Below are 23,777 nucleotides of genomic sequence, written 5' to 3' on the forward strand. Positions count from 1 at the left end.
CGGGGCTCACCTCTACTACAGTATATTATATTGGTGACAATGTGATTGAGCAGTCGAGTTTTGTCAATGTAGAAACAATTTGAGAGGTTGTGGTAGTGTAAAGGGCCCTACATCATTGGCCATTCATCAATCTGCTTTGTAAAACGTGATATTTTGTACTGAATATTTATATGACACAATTAAATATCTTTAAAATCAGCCTCTCTATTTTCTTTATGAGCTATTCTTCCAAAAGAACATCATTCATTAAATGGAGGGTTAATAATGTGACAGGTTTATTACCTCTGGAGTAGCTCCAGTGGACCACTCTCCCTGTTTTCTTCTGGTTATGGAGGATAATTTAACTTTTACCTGAAATATGATAGCAGCCACAGGCTGGCAGGCCATCCTCACAGGTTTGTATATATTATCCACAATAAATCTCAATATGAAAGACTCTACTCTACATGTCAGATAGTAATTCATATAACGGCCGTTGTTAGATAGCTGGATCCAGAGGCTACTGAGCTGAGGAAATTGTTAATTAGACAATCTATAATTAAGATCTGTTAGACAGCCAATCGGCTTTGGAGAGAGGTAAAAAAAAAAAAATCACATTTTGATTATTAGAGGATGAGTGGCAGATGTGAGACAGATGGTGACATTGTAGTGATTGAATATAATTGACTCAATTTTTTTTCTGGTGTAGGCCTCTTAGCAGAGCACTGAGTGGGAGAGGATTACAATAAATGCAAAAAAAAAAAAAGATTTGGGACTGATTTGAGCACAATCAGGAACTTAATTTACAATATTTGCTTTAATGGTTTTTGTGACATTTCATATGTATTTAAAAACTTGTTTTCATTCCATTTTTGTATATGTGAGTAAAACTATTGTGGCTCTAATTTAAAAGTTAGACATCAACTCAATATTTAAAGAAAGGGCAACAAAGATAAACATAACACAGCATAAGGCCACCTTTGACATTACTCCAGTTCTAAACAGCATAAAACATGATCGCTTCTTGCTTCATTTCAAATTCTGTTTGCCCTCCGCCTCACTTTTACTTTGAAAATCGTGGACAAAAAACTAATTTCACCCTAAATCTCTGTAAGACTCGTGGTAACTTGTGGTAATCCTCATTTGTGTTCCATGGATGTTCACATGGAGCATACAGAACAGTCAACCGAAGCTAAACTACCACAGGTCCATGATCAACTGGTGGCACCTCTATTTACCCAGCTCCTGCCTGGATGGCTGCCACGTTTGCAGACAGAGATCCTTAATGTGGATGCGGGTCCTTATTCCCCTCTACCCCGAAAAGGTGCTGTCACTTCCTGCATTCCTCCGCCTCGTCGGTCTCCTTCTCCTGCCGCTCCCGCTCTCGTCTCATCTCCTTCAGCTCCTGTCTGTATTTCCGCTCGATGAAGCGCTTCTGATGAGCCATCTGTGGGAAGTTATCTGGTACAGGGAGAGGCAGAGCGGGAAACAGAGCGAAGTCGACCAAGGAGAACAGATAAAGAGAGAGACACAGAGGCAGGGGTGTGAAGAGACAAGGTCAGTTTCCAACTGGGCGAGGACAGCAATTTAGGGCTCAAATTACACCCACTATAGTTTTCATAGCAAGTGTCATGTTGTCACTTTGGGCAAATGAGTGAAAATGTTGCAGACAGTATTGCGATTAAATTGCCCCCGTGTTGTTATTTCATTAATAATGATGAAGTAACAAGGAATTAGACAGGCCTTGTTTGGTTTCAGCACAATGACTGTGAGATCTGATAACATAATTACAAGTGAACATTTCTAAATGAGATCTGTAATAAGATGGTGTAGTGTGACAGCAGAGAAAATAACACAAAAACAGATACAAGCTGATAGGATGTTAACATATAGACAAAAACTTCTCCCACAGTTGGAGCACAGGTGACCTTTAAAAGTTGTTTTTAATAATCTGATAATTTGAAAAGTCACATAAAACTACTGACTGATCTCTCTTATAGCTGACAAATGCTACAAGCCAGCGTTGACCATTAAACCGTAGAGAAACATGACTGGAGCACTGGAGCCACGTCAGTTTACATTAGTTTCTCTAGAGATGTTTTAAATTTTAAATTCTGCTCACTGATAACTTTGCTTCGGTAACACCACACAAATTTGGGCAAATATGAAGGAAGTTTAATGACTGAGTGATTGGTTAGGACTCCTGTCAATCTAAGAAACACACTCAAAGACCAAACTCAGATCATTTTAAAATCTCCACTAAAACACGAATGAATTATTGAGGCCATAAAGTGTTACGGAAATAAATAACTATATATTTCATTTGAGACATTTGCTATTTTTGAGTGAACTCTGTTTAAAAAAAAACAAAAAAAAAACACAATTATTAATCGACCATGAAAATTGTTGCAGATAATTTTTCTGTCAGGGAACTAATCAACAACTCAGGTCTAGTTAAAACAAAGGAGAACATTTAACCTTTTAAATCACCTCATTAGAGATACTTGAATTTCACTGGAAAGCGATGACTGACTTTAGTTTTCAGCCATGATGGCAGGAGCTCAATGACCCTCCAGGTAGCACTGTTTGTAATTCTGATATTTAGAGCTTAGGTAATTTTCCATTAAGCTTTCACATTACTGGGTCTACCCAGTGCTGCCTTCAATTTAAAACAGCACGCATGACAGATGCCTGGTGGTTTGTGTCAACTCTCTGAGACATAAATTTGACTGTGCAGTTTTTCCGGTCGCTGGCCATGACTATGCAAACCTAAACAAATTAAAATCAGTCGCACACAAGTTTTAAAGTCACTCTGTGATGGGAAAAGGAGAGGAATCGCAATGTACAGCCCCTGAATGAAAAGTGCAATATATTTTCTAGGAGTTCTCATTCTGTTAATGGTTTATTATGTACAGTGTCCTTTGTAAGTGAGCAGTCATTCTTTATTATTACATACAACATACTGAAGTACAGATACTTCAGTATGTTGAGGGTCAATGGTGAGGTGAGAACGCTTCCTATGATGTTAAAAGAATGGTTACACAGGACGTATTAACATGCTTATATAAAAACATCATATTGAATATTTGACAGTAAATGTTCTTTGGGTTTTTTCACAGAATAATTTTTTCTCAATATCTGAAGGTCTACACTGTTTGCCAAGCATGGATGTGAAAATCCCATAACCCAACACCCATAAAGCTGCAACTTTAACCTCAAACAATGGTTTATTTCAAATCTCCAGCAGCCAAAACAACAAAACATGTGTTGCTGCCTAAATACTTTGGGCCTGCGCTGTATCACGGACAGATAGTGTATATTATCCTCTGATAAATGGGAAATTTAATTATTACTATTGTCCAGACAGTGGACTCACAGCTGATAATATGTCGCCTTAGGGTTTGAGCCATCTATTCTACTATCTGCCGTGAATATTGTGTTTTCCGGACACAGTTGCTGTCCCACTGCTGCTGACCCGTGACCAGGGCTGGAGAAACGTACCACAGGAGAAAGAAAAATGGGTTTTCAAACGACTGATAACTAACTTCCACACGTGAGAACCATCACTCCAATCGTTCACTCACAGAGTGCCTCATCCACTGTCTAATGAGGAGCATAGCCAGAGCCTCTTTTGTGTGCATTTCTAATAACTGACTCCTCGTTAATTGATCATTTAAGTAATTTATCAAGGTAAATTGAAGAATTTCTGTCATTTCTACATGTTGAATGTTTAGTCGTATTTTAACTTAAACATTTGGGGGATTTAGACCATTGAGCTTTAGGAAGCTGTGATGTATTTGTCATTACTTTGACAACAGTATTTGGGTCTAGAAGGTTCTTCTACTAATTGTCAGGAGGCATCGGCTGTGAACAGTTGGTTGTTTGCAAAGAGTTCCTGCAAAACAGACTAAAAACACTACCAAAAGGTGCAAATCACAGAACACATGTGTTTGACTTGTGAAATGAAGAGGAGGATGTATTCTTCCTCTTGCAGCACTGTTAAGTCGTCATTATGGCAACAGAGAGGAAAAGTGCAAGATAACGACAATATCCTATTAAAAAGGAGACGGATCAAATAAAGAAAATCCTGAAGAAAGACTGCGCTGCGAAAAAGAGTTTGAGACACACACACACACACACACACACACACACAAAGAAACACACAGCCTATTTCAATATGCTTTCGGTGAGTAAGGAACACTTGGTGAGCCTTGGAGAGAAAACTACATATTGCAGTTAAAATATGGAAATCACCAGCATTTTTCCCTGGGAGATGACTTTAGAATAACCCACTCAAGAGGAAAAAAAAAAAAAAAAGCTTTGGTCATTTACATTGTTTAACATGCGGCACAAGAGCAGGCGTCAAAGAACAGGGGTGCTAAAGAATACACAAGGCTTTCCATTTCACTCTGTGTTGGGCATCGCAAAGACATATTGAGAATTCTCAGCCGTCCAGTGTTCTGGAGAAATGCACCTCTGACGAACAACGCACTCTGCATACTGATAACCTTTGGTTAAGGCGTTAGCGCACTTAGCTCAGTCAGGTCTTTTGTTTATCGACAATGCAGTAATTCCTCTCAAGGACACAGGTTGCGGTCTTGAGTTTCAGGCATGTAGATGCTTTCGGAGCAGCGAGGCGGTCGTGGGCCTTGGCAACAACGCGGCCTGTCATGCCCACCGACAGCAGCGCCGAAATGCGCGTTCACACGGCAGCTGGATGTGGAATCTGTGATGAGGGATCAGCTCCCCTTTTAAGGGCACAAGAACATACAGTGTCCTTTCATTTAGGCATTCACTATTCAGCCTAAGCTCGGGCTGTGAGACGACTCTACAATAGACTGCGCTGGCTGAGTCTATCACCTAGAGCTCGCACGCACCACATCAGTCAACAAGCCAATAGTGCGCCTGCATTGCGGTGCTGATGAAGGGATTTCCCTGCCATGCCAAAGGGCAAACAAAAGACTCAAGCCAATGAATAGAGATCGTGCATACTGTACTTTACTTTGCCTCTATCCATTCAATGCTTTTATCCGGAGATTAAGGGGTTTAGAGAAAGCTGAGAAAAAAAATGTAGTCCCCTTCCAGCTACTAGCCAGATCGAGGCTCTTTCTCTTATTCAACAGATATTGCATTGTTTGAGAAACAAGCAGCTGCGAGGAAGCTGAAAAAAATAGGAGGGGAGGCGAGTCTCAGAGAGAGATTGGAGACTTTAAACAGAGACAGCACTATCTGCGAGGATGAATGATAAATGGTTAAGCCGTTTCCATGTATATTTGATGTCGCCTTAGACCTAACGGCGCGTGGTGCACAGAGCCTCAGGGCCTGAGAAACTCAGCACGGCTGACTCCTTCCTTCTGTCGACTCCGTTCCTCTACCTGGTTGCTCTCAGCTCGATTTGTTTGCACTCATGTTCCTCCCAGTCTGGGCCTTGGTTAACATTTAATTCTGCCTTGACAGATACAGGCAGGAGACTGTCAAAACGTGGGCCATCAAATAATGAAATGTGAATCAGCTGAGCCACCAGCGGATCGGCTGCAGACAGCACACACACCAAATATTGGGCCCTGGTCTCTTTAATGAGCTCTGAGCTGTCTGACTGAACACAGCCATGTCTCTCACCTCTCCAACACCGCTGGAGCCACGAATTCTGTCTGCCAGGGAAGGCGCTGCAGCAGAAACAAAAAGTTCAATCCTGCTCAAAGTGTTCCTGATACTCGAGGAGGCCTTAAATAAAACATGGAAATGAATCCTGACACGTCGCGGGGAGGTGCTTTCGATCCGAGAGCAACACAAGGTAGGGCTGTTGAACAAGAGGAGTAATGGTGTAGCCAATGCTGCAGTGAGGGCCAACAAGACAATCAATGACGAATTACATGACACCGGGGCTAATGTCCTTGATTAGTCTTGCTATGCGAACAAATGAAGCGCGGCCCTTGACAATCACATGAGACAATGCGGCCCCAATAGGAGTTGATGCGTCAGGCGGTTCTGCGGCAGATGAGCTCAAGTCTCATTACATAAGCTCACGGTCAGGAGACATGCACATCCTTCAAATGCGTGCTTGAACCCTGCCGACTGACCTCGCATATTCTCTCAACAAGAGGACGCTCAAATGTGATTTAACAGACTATGAATGCTACGGCCAGACTTGAATGGTGAATTCTTACAAAGTAAAAAAAAAAAAAAAAAAAAAAGATCAGCCGACAATATTTTAACCAACCAGGTGGAGATCTTTCAGGAGATCTTTCAGCCTGGTGGAACCACATCACAGCTGCAACTGAAGCCAACTTTCATTATTTATTAGGCTTTTTGGTTAAAAGTGAATCCATAATAGTTCCCAGAGCTTCTATTTGCCTGATCGACAGTCAATAACCAAATATATCGCTATCGTCAATTATTAACACACAAAAGCAGCAAATCCTCCGATATTTTGTATTTTTGCCAATGAATACTGTTAATGATTAATCAATTATCAACTGTGTCAATAGTTTTCCTCTTGATAGATGAATGAACATTTTGTTCCTATTCTATTACAAGACTAACATTAGCACAGTATTGATAATATTTCAAAGTGAGCAGTGACCTGCGTTTCCTTTTTTCTCTCTAATGAACTAAACTCATAATTGACAGGCTCACCCCGGGTTACTTCAGGTGAAAGAAAAGAGTACATCTACTTGAGGGGTGAGTTGTAAATTGGTGGGTTTAAATTAAGTGACAAAAGTCAAACAAAGCTCTCGAACTGGAAGCATTTTGTGCTGCAGGAAGGAAGACTTGAAGAGATGATTTTAAATCAACTGACCTTTTAAAAGACATTGCTAATCTAGTCACATGAAACAGCAATTTATGAGGGGGGAAATGTTCATTTACTAGCGATGAGCGTCTATCAATCATGGTGACAGAGGTGTACACTGGGGAGAGGAAATGGGAGGAATTAAGAGAGGGAGGAAGACACAAGAGAGAGAGTGTGTGCACTGAACTACGCCCCTTGATAAGGAGGGAGGGAGGTGAGGGAGAGGGGGAGCCAGAGGCAGACAGAGAGGGAGAACGAGAGAACGGCTTCAACTAATAACAGTCCAACACTAATGTTTCATAAAAAGCTAAAGCTGGGGCACACAAACAGAATCAATCACAAGTGGCTGGAGGCCTCATTTATGAGCCAAATGAAATCAAAGTTTGACCTTGTTGCCCTTTGCAAGTTCTGCAGGCCTGTTCCAACAAAGCCATTTGTGTTCACCTCCAGCTAATTAGTTGAGTAAAGAACAAATTGTACAGTAATGTGGTGTGATCATGGGGACAGCGAGAGAATCCGGTCCAAAAACTCCACTCGAACAAACACCCAACTCTTCACACACTCAGCGTAATGTATGATATTATGCATCCACATACATATGCATCGGGTATAAGAGGCAAGTGTGAGATAATGGAAATGGCTTGTGGACGTGTATCTGAGAGCCCTGTTATTGTATTTTTACTTGGCAGTGAATGAGACATTGTAAATGCCTAAAAACCACTATCTATTTTCCTTAAGTGGTGGTTGATGACGAGATGAAAAACAGCCAAGGAGTGAAGCAGCACATTGGGAACACATTCGCCGCACTCTTTCAAATCTGAAGAGGAGCGCTGAGCACAGGAGGGTCGCTCAGTGTGCGGCCTCGCTCTCTTGGTCTGTAAAAGGGCTCGGAAACAAAACAGAAAAATAAAAACTTTGCACAGCCCTCGACACAAACTTCCTGTGGTCCCTCAGGATGATCGACATGGTCGAGGATGCTTAGCTTCCCCTGTCCTTGTTTTATTGGTTCTCTATCTCTGGCTAGGCCCCATGCCTGTGCTCTGGGCTTGCACTTCAAACAGCCTAATGTCCTATATGTCGCAGCCAACCGGCTGGTCAGGCCACAGCTCTCTGCCAGCCATCTTGCATACTGTACAGCCAAGGCTAATATTCAACACTGAGGAAAAGCGTGTGAATGGCTTAAAATGTGAATATGTGTATATGTGTGTGTGTGTGTGTGTGTGTGTGTGTGTGTGGAGGGGAGGGGTTCATGTTGCCAAACAACTCACATTTTTCAAGCGCATCCATCGCAGCTCCCATTTCTGCCTGTTGGATGCTAGATTAGAAATATTTTTAAAAGGAGACAGAGAAGGAGACGGAGAAAAAGGGAGAAAAGGTCTTTAGCATATTCAAAATGTCCCTTTTTTGAAATTCTGTCAAAAAAAAAACAGGCCCAATATTGAGCGGATTATCAAAAGTGCTTTATATTTGTTATGAAAGAGCCCTGTTGCCAAACAATCCCAGGTAACACAGTGCACACATTTCAAAAAGGTAAGCCTATTGGCGGTTCTGCGCTGGGCACTGTTTACGCCGTCAATTCACCGTCCCTCCGTATATATTATGTGCTGTGTGATCATAGCCCAGCAGCGGAGGTGGCTGGGAGCTTAAGTCATGTAAATACAAAAACAGTAAGCTGTCAAAGATCCTATGGAAGGGACAAACTTATCGCCAGCTTAGAGCAAGAGAGAGCGCTTTCAAGTAGGGGTCCGTGGAGGGGATTTCCACATGTGGGGGGGAGGTGGAAGATGTTTGATGGATTTAGGTTTCATTTCTCGCAGGCTCAGCTGCAGCTTTATTGTCAACCCCTCCAACCCTGAAAAGGCCTTCGTGCGGAGATTCACTTTCTTTGCTTTACAAAAAAGCGTAAATGTGTGAGCAAACACAAAGGTGTGCAGTCAAACACAAAAACACACACACATTCTTGTCCTGCTATGAACACAATATCCCAGGTAGAGCTGAATGCAGCGTCGCCTGGTCACAGACTGCTCCTCTGCACAAAGTGATATTTCCATAACACAATTTACGTCAAATCAATAATGAATCGATTCATTTTCATTCTGCATAATGTCTCTCCCGATAGAATAGGCCAACATGAGCTTAATTGCTATAATAAACACCATCAATAAAGCACAGCCATTATTCTCAAGCCCATTAGCGGTGCATTGAGAAGTGGAGCGCCTTGCCCTGCTGTCTTATTATATTGTACCATCTTACTCACCTTGGGCCTTTGCCACAGCCGATTCGCTCCCCTTTGAAATACACGGCGACGGTATAGGTGCGAGCGTGTGAGGGCCCCACTGTCTGCAGGGTCCTGCAAATTCAAACACAGAAATATGGGATGAGAGGGAGGAGGGCAGAGTTGAGAAATAATAATAATACCCAGGGGAACGGCACAAGGGCACTCTGGGACATTGTCCTTCACAGAAATAGCGTGAAAAAGGAAGGCAAAAAAAAAAAGTTTTCAATTGGAACAAATATAATTCATCTCAAGCGGTGGGTTGAGAGGAGGGGAGCAGCACTTTGATTCAGTAGCGTGCTTTGAGAGCTTACAGAAGCCATCTGAGGGACATATAAACAACTTATAAAGCCTCCCCAACTCCCCACACCCATCATCTTCTGATACCAAGATCTTTGTTTGGAAAAAAAATGATGCGTTGGGAAAGAAACTGAAATAAAAGAATGACAATAGTCTTTGAGAGGCCCACGAGTCTTTGGCGCGCTAGAAGGGTAAACAATGAAAAAGCTAAAGAGGGACCAAGAAACCTAGGAGAGGGATGACAAAAGAATATCAGTCAACTAATTTACAAATGTACCTCATTTAAAAAGGAAAAAAAAAAAGTCAAGCTGTCAGCTGTTATATTTCTGTGGGGACATACGTACAACACAGCAGACAAAACTTGGGAGATGTTTGAAATGTTAACATTAGCATAAACATCTCAGACCCAAGCTGTGAGTCACCTAAATTATTCACACACAATTTACTTATTTCAGGAGAGCAATCCATTTTTAATGCAATGTGGTCACTTATGACACTTTATCAATAATTCAGCCCCCTTTCTCACTTACAAATGACGAAGCGCATGGCATGTGTGGAGCAAATAAGACTCTTGTGCGCAATGTTTTAGCCAAATCTCAACTGGGAGAGCGTGTCACTTAAAATTATCACGCTGCTAAAATAACACAACACGAGATGGAATAAAAAAAGAAATCTGTGAGCTGTTGTGAAGTTGTCAACTTCAAGGCTGCACACAGATGGAAGCATGCGAGAGAGAAGAAACAGCACCGTAGAGGGGCTGAAAGCAGCTACTTACTGACTAAGGCCATTCCTCTGCACAATGTGAAAGTATGTATGTGTCTACTCCCTGGTGTGTCCTGTTCAGACGAGATGTACAGTAAAGTGATGGTGCTGAGGTTGAGGTGTGAATCTGTCATCAGCCAGACACATACACCAGGGAACCTTTAGCAGGGGGATTGGTGCATTAACTCCTTTCCTTCCCCCTTTCTGTGTCCTTTCCTGCCCTCTCTCCGTCATTTATTCTCTCTCTGTCTGACTCACACTCTTGTCTCACTCTTTGTTTCTCCACTCTTCTCACTTGCAAGCAAATTCAGACGGACCCTTAAGACAGTCTTCCAGATCTGACAGCCAACAACTACAGATGGCCGCTGTTGTGGGAACGTGCGTTGCATGCTTCCTCTGCATCACTAGTTCACTTCATTCAAAGCCTACAATTTCTATATAAATATTGTGCAGATCAAACCTTAGGGTTGTTTCTGTCTTAATTTTGGTAATCTGGAGCTGTAGTTCTTGGAAAGGACTTCTAACAGTGAACCACCACAAGGACTCTCTTCAAACAATTTTGGATGCCTTACAGCAAATCAAACCTGAAATGCTTGCTTGCTTTGTCAAAAAAAAAAAAAAAAGCCTGAATAACATTCAAGGATCTCTGACAACACTTGGGGAACAAGAGAGATTTAGCTAAAATAAGGGCAACATACATGGCTTGATGAAACATGCGGCAACTCTTGAAAAAGAAAACTCTCCATGTTCAGGTTAGGATGGGCGACGCTGAAAATAAAACTCATCCTGCTTCTTCTTGGTAAGCAGAACTTTCCAACTCTCCCAGTCCTTAAAATGGCAGACCATTCTCCCGCCTTGTCTTGGCAGGATGCTAGAGCTGGTCCACGACCAATCCTGGTCAAACGTTGCCACTTCCAGGATGTGGTAATTGTCACGATTCTGCTTGCGTGAAGTAAGCTGTGGCTCAAGTGTAACAGAGCTAAAGTTGTCATCGAAGAAGACTGCTGCGCTGGACTACTCAGGAAATGTCAAGAAGAATTTTCTGGACCTCGGCATAAGAGACTCACTGCTGCATGCTGAGAGTGATAATCGATAGTAACCCAAGGTTTCACTATTATTAGAGGCACTAGACTCTTTTCTCTGTGAATTCTGAATGATGGAATATGTCCATGGTGTGTGCACGATCTTCATCAGTCTAAAGCCTCTTCCTCTTTCTCTTCTCCTCCTGTTTTCTTTCTTTCAGTATTGTTAATTGAAGTACAAGTAGCTCGTCTGAACTGTGGCTTTTTAAAGTTATCATTTATGTCTGTACAGTACAGTCTGCCCTGCTGACGTCAAGATTATCTCTGAGTTTTGTGCCTGATAAACGAATCCTTAATGTAGTTTCATCCTCTACAGGTGGTAGATTGGTAAACAATACCAATACTGGGAACTGTCATAAAGGACATGAACACTGTGAGTGTGACTGCTCTTCTTGTGTGCTATTCTTCCTTTATTCCTGGAAGTTCTTGTTTGAGACCTGGGTATTATACGGTGTGTGGTTTCTTTCTGTGGCAGGTTAACGCTTTTTTACTTTTCTTTTTTTTCCCTTCTTTATTTGATTTTCTACAACTTGTTCTGAGTTGTCGCTCCCATATACCTGTTTAAATTTAGAGTCTGTGGACTGTAAGCACTAAAGTAAATTCTGTTATCCAGCTGGATTGGTTTATTGAGTGCCAAGAACTGTCATAAATAATATGAACAAACTGTGCTCAAGATTGCTCTTGCTGCGTACTATTCTCATTTATGTGCATTTTGCTTTCGCTCTCCTGTTTGAGATTATGACTCTCATGGAGTGAGGCCTTTCTGTGACTGACAAATGTGACAAATGTGTTCCTGTGCTCCTGTCATTCCTCTCATATCTGACCCGGCATGTGTCTATGCAATTGTCACAATCTTATTTTACAGTATTAAATCTGTAAAAAAGTTTAAAAGTTATCAATCTGGACTCTCCTAAAACCTGATCTTCTGAGAGCCTGGGTTTCCCACTATAGACCAAATGTTAGCAGCCTTTCTGATGAACACAGAACAGTAGTCACTTTCTAGATTAACGTTACAATGTCAAATAATTCCTCAAGTGGAGCCTGAATATTTTAAACGTAGCTAGCTCAAACTAGTTTCTCACTCAGGATTATTTAATCAGGGGTACTTCCATCACTTCCAACTGGCCATTCGGTTATTTTCAGGGTTTGAAAGATTAAAATCCCTGCCTTCCTCCAAAATGCAGTGTAAAACCACATATATTGATCACTTGATTCAAGATGTCGCTTTGATACACTGTGATACCTAAAATTTCTTTTAAGTGAGTTTTTGTTTCCGGCTGCAGGCAACACAGAGGAAAAGTAAACATTGTTGATTTTCACATACTACCCACATCGTAATGACCCAAATCCAGCTGAAACACATTAAAGTATCACTTTTACTGGTTACCACGTCCCTCTACAACACATTCTCACTGACTGCTCTTTGTGTTGAAATGCATTTAATCATCCCTTACACTTAAAACAGCTCTATTCAGATCATCATACTTTCTAAGAAACACTCAACAACCTCTTTTTGTGTCTAGAATCTTTTAGGAGACATACTTTCAAAATTAAAGTCCCATTACATTTGAATAATCTGCTCAAATCGATGACTTCTTATGACCTCAACACTTCTTTGCCTGCTCGCTTATCTACTAGTTGTTTTCTATTTTGTCTGCGTTTCTTTTGAATCGATGCGTAGACGTTTATTTTATCTCTTGTTCATTTCAACACATGGCACTACTAACACATGTAGTACTTGTGATTTCAGATTGCAGGAAAGCCCTTATGTTCATGTACTATGTGCATTGTTTTGTGCCTCATTATTTATGTTTTTTTCTCTTTTTTTAATCTTAACTTCCATGATTTGTGATATAGGACCCCCGTGAGAACGTGGTGGTGTCTCAAGAGGTTTATCCTCTGATTAAACTTTGAATAAATAAATACATAAATAAATAAAGGCAGTACTTATCGACCAACAGTGGTCAGGTAATCTCCTGGGGGGGTTAAAGGAGTCCTCAAGATTACAGGCTGCTCATGTGTATTTGTCAAACAGGAACAAAGCAGGTAATTGCACTAAAGGATATGGCAGAAGCATGAAATGCATTGCTTTAGGTAAACTTGTGTACGTATGTGTGTGTTGAAATTCAAGTCACCCAGGAGCTCTATTTGTTTCTCGTTCACGTTCTTGCGGGCAATAGAGTTGGAGGGAAGTGTTGATTGTAGTGTCAGAGTTGTGCTGTGTCAAAAATCACCATCCGTTGGGTAGAGAGACAGAATAATAAACAGAGGAGCACTGAAAAGACGTTCAAATAAATACAAGGAAGGGAGGAAGGGAGGAACTGATTAAATGCTGGATTGTGGAGTTCATTGTACATAAAACTGCTTCATTTCAATCTGCCCTTGCACATCCAGCCGACCCCATTTTTTCCTCAAGAGAAAAACACTGTTTGTCAGTTTCCATGGCGACAGATACACTGCTTCATGGCAGCTCTCAAAAGCATTCTGTCAAATGACACTTGCTCCTTGACCTTTTGTCAAATAAGAGGTCTCTTTGGGTGTGTTTATTTACCACAACAACAGGGACCTTTACACAGCTTTTCTCAATGTCCAGAGACCAATGGTGAGGAGAAAAGTCCTGTAAATTATGTTTGTGCCATTTAATCTCTCAGAGAGTGTATTGTGGCCCATGTGATGTCTGCCTGAAGCCACATGAGCACACGGGAGGGCAGAGAAGTTGGAACAGCTAGCTAAAAGCAATCGACAGCTAAAAGTAATGAGTTCAAAGAACTAGCTTATAATAGTAGATACATGGTTAAAATAGGTTGAATTAGATAGAAGTAATGGATTAAGAGTTGTATTAATGAATGGGTATTAGACAGGGCTGTGAGGGTACGTATTGCCTACTTCTATTCATATATTAGTAATCTAAATACTTTGGACTAAAAAGAAAATCTTCTTAATTCCAATAAAAAGGTTAGTAGCATTGAAAGTGTGTCTCTCAAAGCAGATTTTAGTGAGCTACCAAGTCACCCTCAAGACATATTATACACAACCCTAGACTAAGTGTTACTCTTGATAAAATGCTTGTTTAACAGCAGTGCTGGCTCCAAACAGCTGGTTCTGGCCTGTGTGTTTTCTGGAGTCTTACTTGTACAGTGGGATATCGGGCTCCTTGCCCTCCGTCCTCAGGGTCAAACAGCATTGCTGCAGCTGGGACTTGGGGTCGTTCCAGTCCTGGTTCAGAATGAACTCCTGCAACACACCGAGCACACGAGACACACATGTAATCAAACTGCTTCTTTCACAAACGTTCACAGAAAAAACAAGTAATAAAAATCAGCTGCAGTTGCAGCCTTTCTGCTTCGGACGCTCGTGCTTTTATTTCATTCTTGCCTTGACCCTCTCCAACAACCCCCCCATCCCTCTCTGTCCTTTTTCCCCTCACTTATTTGTTCTCTCGCTGACTGGCTCTACATCTGTGTCTTCACGGTGAGTACAAATCACAGGCTACTTAAGACAAAAGCCAATCCCCGACCAGATATAAAGAGCGTCTGGGAGTCTCCCAGGTGTGCAGCCCTGATACATTTCTCTTATCCAAGGGGGACTTCTAAAAGCCCTTCCATTAACAGGGAAGCAGCCTTGTCATAAAAAGGCAGACTTTGAATCCAGAACTGTCTGCTCCTATTAATTTTCTACAAAGAGTGCTTCTGCTTCTGTTGGTCGCGCTTTCCTACTCTCTCGCTTTACTGCTCCCCAACCCCTCCATCTCTGCTGCTCTTGCTTTACTTCCCTTTTTCTCCTTCCCACTTTTCCCCTCTCTGGGGGGCATCTACACCCCTTTTACCCTAAAGCAGAAAAATTAGGCTGTTTTGAAAAGAATGTAGCATATAGCCATGGTCTTTTCATAAGGAAAGAAGCGAACATAAGGAAAGAAGCGTTTATGTCCCTGGTTTTGCCTCCCTATTTCCATCCAAATTGGATGAAGCAGCACAGTGTGAAACGCTGTGGTTTCCAGAAGACTATGTAAGAAGTCGTGCTGGCTGTTTCACAACTTTTCTCTTGGAAGTGGAAATGAGGTGCTCTCTTGCAGCGACCATGACGCAAAGCTCAGCTCCTCTAGAGCTGGGGATTCTCCCTGGAGAGGCACACCAAGACAGCAATTAGCATGGCATATCAGACCACTACAGCATCTTCACAAGGAGAGGTCCATGCTGTGTGGGTACTCCTGCTACACTTGTGCGCATGCCTGTTTAGGTGTGAGAGTGCATACAATAGTCTGCAACTTAGAGCTCTTCTATCTAAATTTGGACAATCCAATGGCACTTGAGAATAAAATACCTGTCCTTCCTCACCCACATCAGGGTTTTGTCTGAAGCTTACTCGATTTATCCAGCTCCTGGAACACTCAAGAAGTGGACGCACTTCTTGGGCCAATAGGAAAAACACTGAAAACACTGTTGTGATTCCCGTCAAAGCGAACTGAAATAGCTATCAAAAGCCGCTGCAAGAGGCATTCAACAGCTGAGTATCACTTCAGGCATTGCGTCAATGCTACCACCATTAGGGCCCAGCCATTAGTTCTCTCCTCATCATTTCCCTGGTTCTCTTACTCGTAGGTGCCACGCTCAGCGGCTCATTGATCAGGTGCAAGTCGTGAATGGCTCTCAAAAGAGGCTTACCTTCAGCCGGGGGAAAAAGCAGACGTTCATGAAGGTGTGCACATACTCCAGATCTTTATCAATGTAGAGAGCCGCGATGAAAGCTGCAGAGAGAAAAATGAAGAAAGCACTTGCAAAAAAATAAAGCAATAAAAGATTGATAATAAAAGGTTGATGTGTGGCCTCTATTTCTGTTCTGTTAATAGTTGGCTCTCTTCCTGCACCTAAAGGAAATTAAACATTGGACTCAGCTGTGGCCAAACAACATGATGCTGATGTAAACTATTTAAAAAAGATGGTCCTGTAGTTCCCTGCCTTTTTTCCAGCAAACAGGAAACTGGTATAGCAAAGGCCATTCATAGTTCACAGAAACATCTATACCATACATAAGATAAAACTGTATGTCGAGCTACATTTAAAGTAACAGGCGGTCTAATTGCACGAGATTTGATTTGTACGCAGTAGGTGCTGGGTGTCATCTTCATCTCGTGACTGCTCCTTTGTTTTTCTTTTCTATTAGCTGCCAGTGCATTCACTCATCTCCATGACTAAGACACTGGGACACGAGAGAGGAATAATAGGTAATATTTCAGAGGGCCAGTGGGGGCCTTCTGTAGCTGCAGGGCACGACCGTTCATATGTGGAACAGCTGCACCCATTTCCAGTGCTGACCCTCGTCTCCTTCCTGTGTCATCAACTCAGCTCTGGCCCGAACTTTGAAGGATAATTTGAAAGGGAAATGATATGAAGCTCATGTATTAAATTCTGTCTCTTGAATACTGACCTAGGACACATCCGTGCTTTTCTTCTTTCTCTGTGTTCCCCAGTTTCTTTCTACCTTTCCTGTCTATTCCCCATCCCTTCTGTAATATACTCCCTGTCACTGCTAGCTCCCTCTATTGGCCTAATGTGTTCCTCCGTTCCTTCCTTGGGGTTTTGAAAAGAACGTGCAGTTCAAATAAAACCATCATTTTGTCTCTAGCAAAATGTATTTGATTTTTATACCCATGTGGACGCAATAATAAAGGAAGATTTGGGGTTCTTGGGGATTAGTGGACGTTGTGCAATCATATCAGAAGATTAAATAATACTCAAAAGCTCAACAAGAAGTTTTTATAATGGCAAGACCAATGCTGGAATTTTTTATGGCCGAAACTGATAGTTAAATAAAACATTAAGGGATCCTCCCGTTCTTTTGTCTAGCGAAGCACGACATTTTACAGTCAAATGAGCTCGTCAGCATTCTCTGGGGAACATCCTCCATAACGGAAACACTGTTTCTTAATCACTTTAAGAATATTTTGGCTTTTCTGTTCTGTAATCTTTAGTTACTCATCGTCTGACAAATGCACCAATGCAGATGTACCTGAACATTGGCTCGTACACCACTCTACCTTATTTAGAGATCTATTTGTAGAATCCATGGCAATGGATCTTTCCTGGTTGTGGTAGAAAGTGGTGAGAGCGTCCCACGTATTACCACTTCCAAGTCTCAATTTACCTGTGACCTGATATAGGAATGAGTATGACTGAATTCATGTATTTAATATAGGAAGCCATATCTGATTAAACTGTGAGAAACAGGAGGCCTGACATTTACTACACACATTTGAAATATAAGTATTTAGTGCTGCCTACTCACTGCCACTGTCCCGGAGCAAACTTAGTCCTGATTTTATTGTGTCAATGTTTTATTCCTTTTCTTTTTCCCCCAACTCATTTTAATTTAATTTAGTGGTAGCTGAAAGCAAGACTTTAGGTCTACTTAAGCCAGGGTGGACAAAACAACCACTGGACAATGCAGATAATTCTCTTTGAAGAGAAAAGCTGTCAAATGTGACTCTTCCACTACCCACTTATTTTACTAACCTTACTCTGGGTGTCTTATTCAGTTCAAAAACTGAAATGGTAGAGCACCACAAAAAGCTTATTAATTGGGCTTTAAATATTGTGGCAGCTGTCGCCGGTGGAAAAAAAAAGCCCAAACTAGTCCAGTCATGCTAAGCACACAGGAAGCATCCTCAAATGTTTTGAGCTGAGAAGTTACTAAGTTTGACATCTAACACGAAGGGACCAAAGAAATCAATAATGGTACTTCATGCTGCCATTCTTACACTGTACAACTGGAGACCCGTACAAGAAAAAAGGTTTAGTAGGGGTCTTTAAAGATCTATACAGACTTGCTGTCCTTTCATTTTGGTGTCCTGCAAATGAAGAGCTGTGAACGTACACTCCAACAAGTCAGCCAGAGTCTTGGTCCGCAGTGCAACCGGCCGTTTGGTTTTGTCGTTGGTGATTGCGAAATCCTGCATGCCCAGCTCCTCTGCCACTTTGGCCTGTGTGCGGTTGTTTACTAGCGAACTGCGGAGGAGCTACGGACAAACGAAAAGAGCAGCACATTAGGTGTGAAAGCGGCCGCACAAACGCTACACACAGGCACACAAACTTACATGGAAATGTACAGAAGAACGTAAAAAACATCAAAATAAAAAATAAAAAAAACCCGCATGGAATAATTCATCAAAGACAGAAATGGTAATGCAGAGTAAATGTTTCAGGGAGATTGCACGTTGCTCTGTTAAATATTACATTGTGACTCGGAGCTTAGCAGATGACAGCATGTTAGACTGGGTAAGGTACATTTAAGTCTCTAAAAGGAAAAACACAAACATGTTAAATATAGCTACAAGATGCGGAAAAGAGCAAATAGAATGCAATATGACTGAATCTGTCTTGCTGTGATGTGCCCTCCTTAACAGTACACACTCACACACACACACACACACACACACATACACTGGTTGAATGAGCACTTTTTTCCCTCGGTTTGAAATCCATTTCAGATGTACCCCATCTTGACTCTTGGGCATAGGCATTGCTGGAGCTTTCAGTCTCTCAACGAAAACTTGCTGGAAGCTTTTAAACAAATGACGTCACAGCTTCCATCTTTAAGAAACATCCACGAATAAATATCTAACTGCAAAGGTTCTTATTCAGATTTAGACCGGTTCAATCCCTCGGCCTCGAGTGCTCAGCCTTCTGAAGAGAGGCACTCATGTTGGAGTGAAAAGAGGGAGTTGTAATACCATCTGACAAAGTACGATCACTTGCTTTGTACCTGTTACGAGCCGTGCAAGTTCATGAACACGCGCAACTTTATTTTTCAGACACTTGACAGCTTTTGGAAAAAATGTGCAGACAAAGATGTGTTATTGAAAACCATTGAACAATTTAGTCTCATGACAATGCCCATCACAAGGAGTACAGTAAACATACAGGCACAGTGTGAGGTGAGCAGCGGAAGGGAGTTATTTTGCAGAGACAAGCAAAAGAGGAAGGGGGTGAATACCTAGCTGGCACTTGGAGATTCAAAGATTGATGGAAAAGAAGCAAAGGAAGGAAGGAAGGTGGAGGGAGAAAAAATCCCCCACCCACACACAAAAGCACAGCTGTAACTTCATTTCAGGTAAACCTGTATAAGAAGCGGGGGAACAGCGAGCAGCCACAAACGGCAGAAGCAAAAAGATGAAATTAAGAAAAAAAAAAAACAGGTGCAAAAGGTGTAGATGTATTTAAGTGATTTGATCTTACTGTTAAATGTCCTTCATGGTGGTCAGGGAAGTGGATGAAGAGGTATTCTGTGGCCACCAGCTGCATGATGGAGTCTCCCAGGAACTCCATCCTCTGGTTATGGCCCCTGGACAAGAGGAGGCAAGGACGGACAGACAGACAGGAGGTAAACAGGAAAAAGGATAAGTGCAAATTAAAAACAAAAGAAAACACACGGTCACAGAAGGATATGGGGGAAATGAAATGGCAGGGTTGGGGTGGGCCAAGAAAAACAGAGTAAAAGGAGGGGACAGGGAGGGTTTCACATGAGGTTATTCAGCTACACATCAATGGGGCATGAAAGGCATCATGCTCTCACAACAAATCTACGAGGCTTTTAGTCTTTTAACAGACAGGGTGAAGTCGGCTGATGTACATTTCAGACGGCGAAGTCGGCTGATGTACATTTCAGGGGTGGCCTCTGGGAGCAGCTGCACTGACAGGCTGTGTGACAACTCCGAGGCTGCCTGAAGAAGCAGCCCTTCTGAAGAAAAACGCCTGGCTTTGATTGCAATTCACATGAAAAAAAACGGAAGAAAAACACATGCTAAAAAAAAATAAAAAATCCTCTGCTACACCTGCAGAAGCGCCTGTCAAAGCCCTAAGCCCATAGAAGCAGCAAGCGTGCGCACAGGTTTAGAGAATAACCTTCTAACAATTTCCAAATCCAAGCTAACGGCAGCAGTGTGACTGTACATCAGTTTCCTGCCTTTCTCCCTATCAGTGAAAGGCAGGTCATTAATTAAACAGAATTATAGATTAGCATTGCAGATGTGGGCTGGTGCTGTGCCAGGCAGGCAGGAAGCGTTGGGTGGGGGGCGTCAATGAGCACCATGCAAGCAGCGAGGTATATAAAGCAGCAGAGCACATATCCATCTATAGATATGAGCTGCTGGCAGGAGGGGAACTCTGAAGATAAGAGAGAGAGGTGCAGAGGTAAAAGACGAGGAGGAGGTGGACATCAAAGAGAAAAAAAGGTCAAAGTTTATCGTCTGATTTCTGGTACCTGTGCCCTTTATGAGCCGCAGCGTATCGGAGTTAAAGACTCAGTGAAACAGCAGTTAGAGCATCTTTAGCAGGGCTGGAGCGGCCAGTTAGTTTTATTAGCAATTCATCTCTGTGATTATTTTCTGTCACCCAAGTTGTGGTGGAAAAAAAGCCCATCAGAGTTTTCTAATTGTTTGTTTTGTCTGATCAACACACAAATCCAAAGGTATGCAATTTAAAATGATATATAGTGTGTTGCCATCCACAGGAATTTGCTTAGGAAATGACTTCAACTACTAATCCATCAGTTGCTTGTTTAAACTCTAATCTTTGGATTCTTTAATGTGATGTAAGGATTTATCAAATCTGCAATTTGATTCGATCATACAAAACGTTAGCAATCATGTTGTCTGAGGAGGAATCACACCCTCACACCACAACCTGTTTTCACTAACACAGGACTCTCGCTTCCATCATCTCCTCTCTCACCCACGTTGTTGTATAAGACGGCCCAAGAGGGAGAAATGAATAAATCCTACACATTTAATCCACAACAGCAGCACTTTTGGAGGTGTACAAATCACAAAAACTTTCTGCCACCTGACATCCAAACACACACCTCTGACCCATGATTTTGCTCAATTATTTCCTTATAGACTGTGTGTGGATTAGTTTTGTTTCCATTAAGCATTTGGTTTACAAAATGTAAATCACAGGGACGTCTTCAGATTTCCCGTTTTATCGACCAAACACTCCAAATCTTAATATACAACAATATAAAAGACAGAATATCAACAAATCTTCACATTAGAGAACACGGCAGAGAAAATGTTTGGTATTTTTGCTTAATGAAGGACAATTAATTACCAGCATCATTGTGGATTCATGTTCTGTCAATCAACTAATTAATTTATTGACTTAATTGTAGCGTAGTGTTATGTAATGTGAAAGGTCGGCTGGCCGCCCAAATCCCCTTTGAATATCTAAATGTACATTACAAGAAAGAAAAAAAAGGGAAGGGGTTTTGATAGTGCAGATAGCAGAGCAGTTAATGCAGGGGATATGAAAGAACATGAAAAGCCACTTTTTATTTCACTCCGTCTTTATGGTCCAGAACTGAGCTTCATTAGGAGAGAAGGGACACTGCCTGACAACTCCCACATTAAAAATAATCACAGAGCTCCTTAATGAAAAGGCTCTGCCACGACATACGAGAGCATGGAGAGCTGAGGTTGGGATGTGAAGGGTGGGGCGGGGGTGGTATGGGAGGGAAATGGAGGCCGGTGGGAGGCTGAAAGAACTCTGTACATGTGAGCGCATGCGTCAACAGGTTTGCTGCAGATTTTTCTCAGTGTCTTCCATACATACTGTATGTGAGCTGGGAAAGGGCTATGCCAGGGAGCATATGCTGGGTAGAAACAGATTGAGAAGGTGCAGTGAGATCATTTCACGTCCAAAAGGAGGCAGAGCGAAAAAAAAGGGAAGAGTGGACTGACAGTGACGAAAGGAAAAAAAAAAAGAAAAGAGATGGAGTGAAACCGGAGAGATAGAGCAGGTCAAAGAGGAATGCGGTGCCGTGTGAAGCGTCACAAAGAGCCATCCCTTATTCACTTCAACAGCAGAGGCACAATGCTCCAGTAAGGTGGGGGAAATTGAAGTAAAGTGTGCAGCCGAGGTCTTTATTCGCCTTTGACTTTGATCTAAAATACCTCTAACAGCCCCTCTGAAGAGGCGACGATAGGCTGCCCACCCCAAAAGAGGGAGGCACTCCATTTTTTAAGGCCATTTTTCCTCTTGGTTCTTGGGGGAATAATGTTCTTGTTCTTGCATGCTTGTGTAAGGTTCAAATGCGTAATCTGCAGCTACTTTCTAAAAAAAGTGTCCCTGAGGGGCAAGTGGAGCAGTGAATCAAACGTTCAGTGACACCAGAAATAAAATTTGTTGGTAAGGTGTGATATGAGAATAAATTTTACTGCATCAAAAGATCAATATAAATTCAAAATGGTACTTCGATGTAATGAAATCTCAGGGTCTCTTAGCAAAACTGTACTAAACAAAAAATGAAGTGAATGATGTGCTTTTGCTGAGGAGGAGAAATATTGCCTTGGCTTTAAAGTCACGGCACGAATTATATAAAATCTCTCATCTCTCATCTCAAAAGCTATACTTTTCATTGACTAGCAAAAGGAAGTAAAATATTTCACCTCTTTGTCACTCTTTCAGCACAACTATCACGTAGTGGTGTACTGGAGCATTCTTGCTTGTTCAAATACTCGTGACGTAATCAGATAAGTGAAAGTGTAATTGAACTAAGTATACTGAATTACTGACCTAAAGGCAATTCTTTTATTTAAAGAATCATCACAATAAAACATTATTTTACACCTCAAACTGGCTGCTAAATGACTGTGATGCAGATAATCTGCAATGCTGTTTTGGACCAAAGCAACCAAAGCTGTGTGCTCAAGGTATTTCTGTTTATGGATTTACTTTAACTTTCAATCTGCTGCCACCTGTATATATATTTTGTGTGTATGTATAAATGTTTTAAATAACTGCTCTCAAAGCTGCACAGTGAGATATACTTCCATTTAACAAATACTAAACTTGGGGAGAGATGGACCCTTTTTCACCAACAGTGAAATTCTTGCAGCATCCGGCTCTTCCGCTGTTAGAGGAGATAGGAAGCCCAGCGCCTGGGGGCCACAGCTCTCCATTTTTGCTGTCTGATGGTAGCCTCCGGTCTCCGCCGGCTCTCAACAGGGTCAACTCCTATACTTGCTTCTTGTGCTGTCTTCTTCTGGGTCGGTTTGTCCTCTATTTCTGCATAAAAAAGTGACGGGCCAAAGGCCAACCTGGGTCCCGTCTCTTCGTCTGCTGCCTACCTCACCATCTGACCTCCCTTTCCGTTACCTAACCTCGTTCTTCTTTCTATCACGACAGCATGACCTACTTTGATATAACCTTTGGTCCTTATGGGCAGCCGTTGCTCAGTTCCAGCTTTCAAGTCAGTCTGCTTTATTTAGGTCAACCTGCCTTTGGCCACTAATGAGCCAATGAACATAAATTACCCTGAAAATATCTGAATTCTTCCATTTTGCTCCAGGAAAAATAACAATACAATGTTGTGAAATAAAAACAAATGCATTAGGTTCAACGTCCATCTTAGACACAGTGAATCATGTGATGGCACCAAGTCAGAAAATATCACAGATATCAACCTTGAGTTGGAAAGTCCTCAAAGTAAAGCTCAGCGGGGGACAAACCTCTGGACCTCTAATCGACTTCACTGACCATGAGTGGGGAGAGCTTTGACATTTAAGTGATGGATTAGAATATACACAGCTGTGCAC

The 23,777-nt window shown here is 41.9% G+C and overlaps 1 protein-coding gene across 2 annotated transcripts in view; it reads right to left on the bottom strand.

Annotated features, from left to right (window-relative positions):
- Positions 1–784: 784 nt before the first annotated feature.
- The window catches only part of drosha (drosha ribonuclease III), an 80,353-nt gene continuing 57,360 nt past the window's right edge, over positions 785–23,777 (bottom strand). For both annotated transcript variants that reach the window (XM_070852875.1, XM_070852874.1), the window contains 7 exons: positions 19,420–19,525; positions 18,059–18,200; positions 15,850–15,932; positions 14,319–14,422; positions 9,027–9,119; positions 8,038–8,084; positions 785–1,440 (listed from right to left, as the gene is read on the bottom strand). In XM_070852875.1, coding sequence (XP_070708976.1) covers positions 1,310–1,440; positions 8,038–8,084; positions 9,027–9,119; positions 14,319–14,422; positions 15,850–15,932; positions 18,059–18,200; positions 19,420–19,525 — 706 coding nt within the window. In that variant the 3' untranslated portion in view covers positions 785–1,309. The remainder of the gene's footprint in view (positions 1,441–8,037; positions 8,085–9,026; positions 9,120–14,318; positions 14,423–15,849; positions 15,933–18,058; positions 18,201–19,419; positions 19,526–23,777) is intronic.

The sequence above is a fragment of the Pempheris klunzingeri genome, chromosome 21 (genome assembly GCF_042242105.1).
Source record: "Pempheris klunzingeri isolate RE-2024b chromosome 21, fPemKlu1.hap1, whole genome shotgun sequence".
Classification (NCBI taxonomy): domain Eukaryota; kingdom Metazoa; phylum Chordata; class Actinopteri; order Acropomatiformes; family Pempheridae; genus Pempheris; species Pempheris klunzingeri.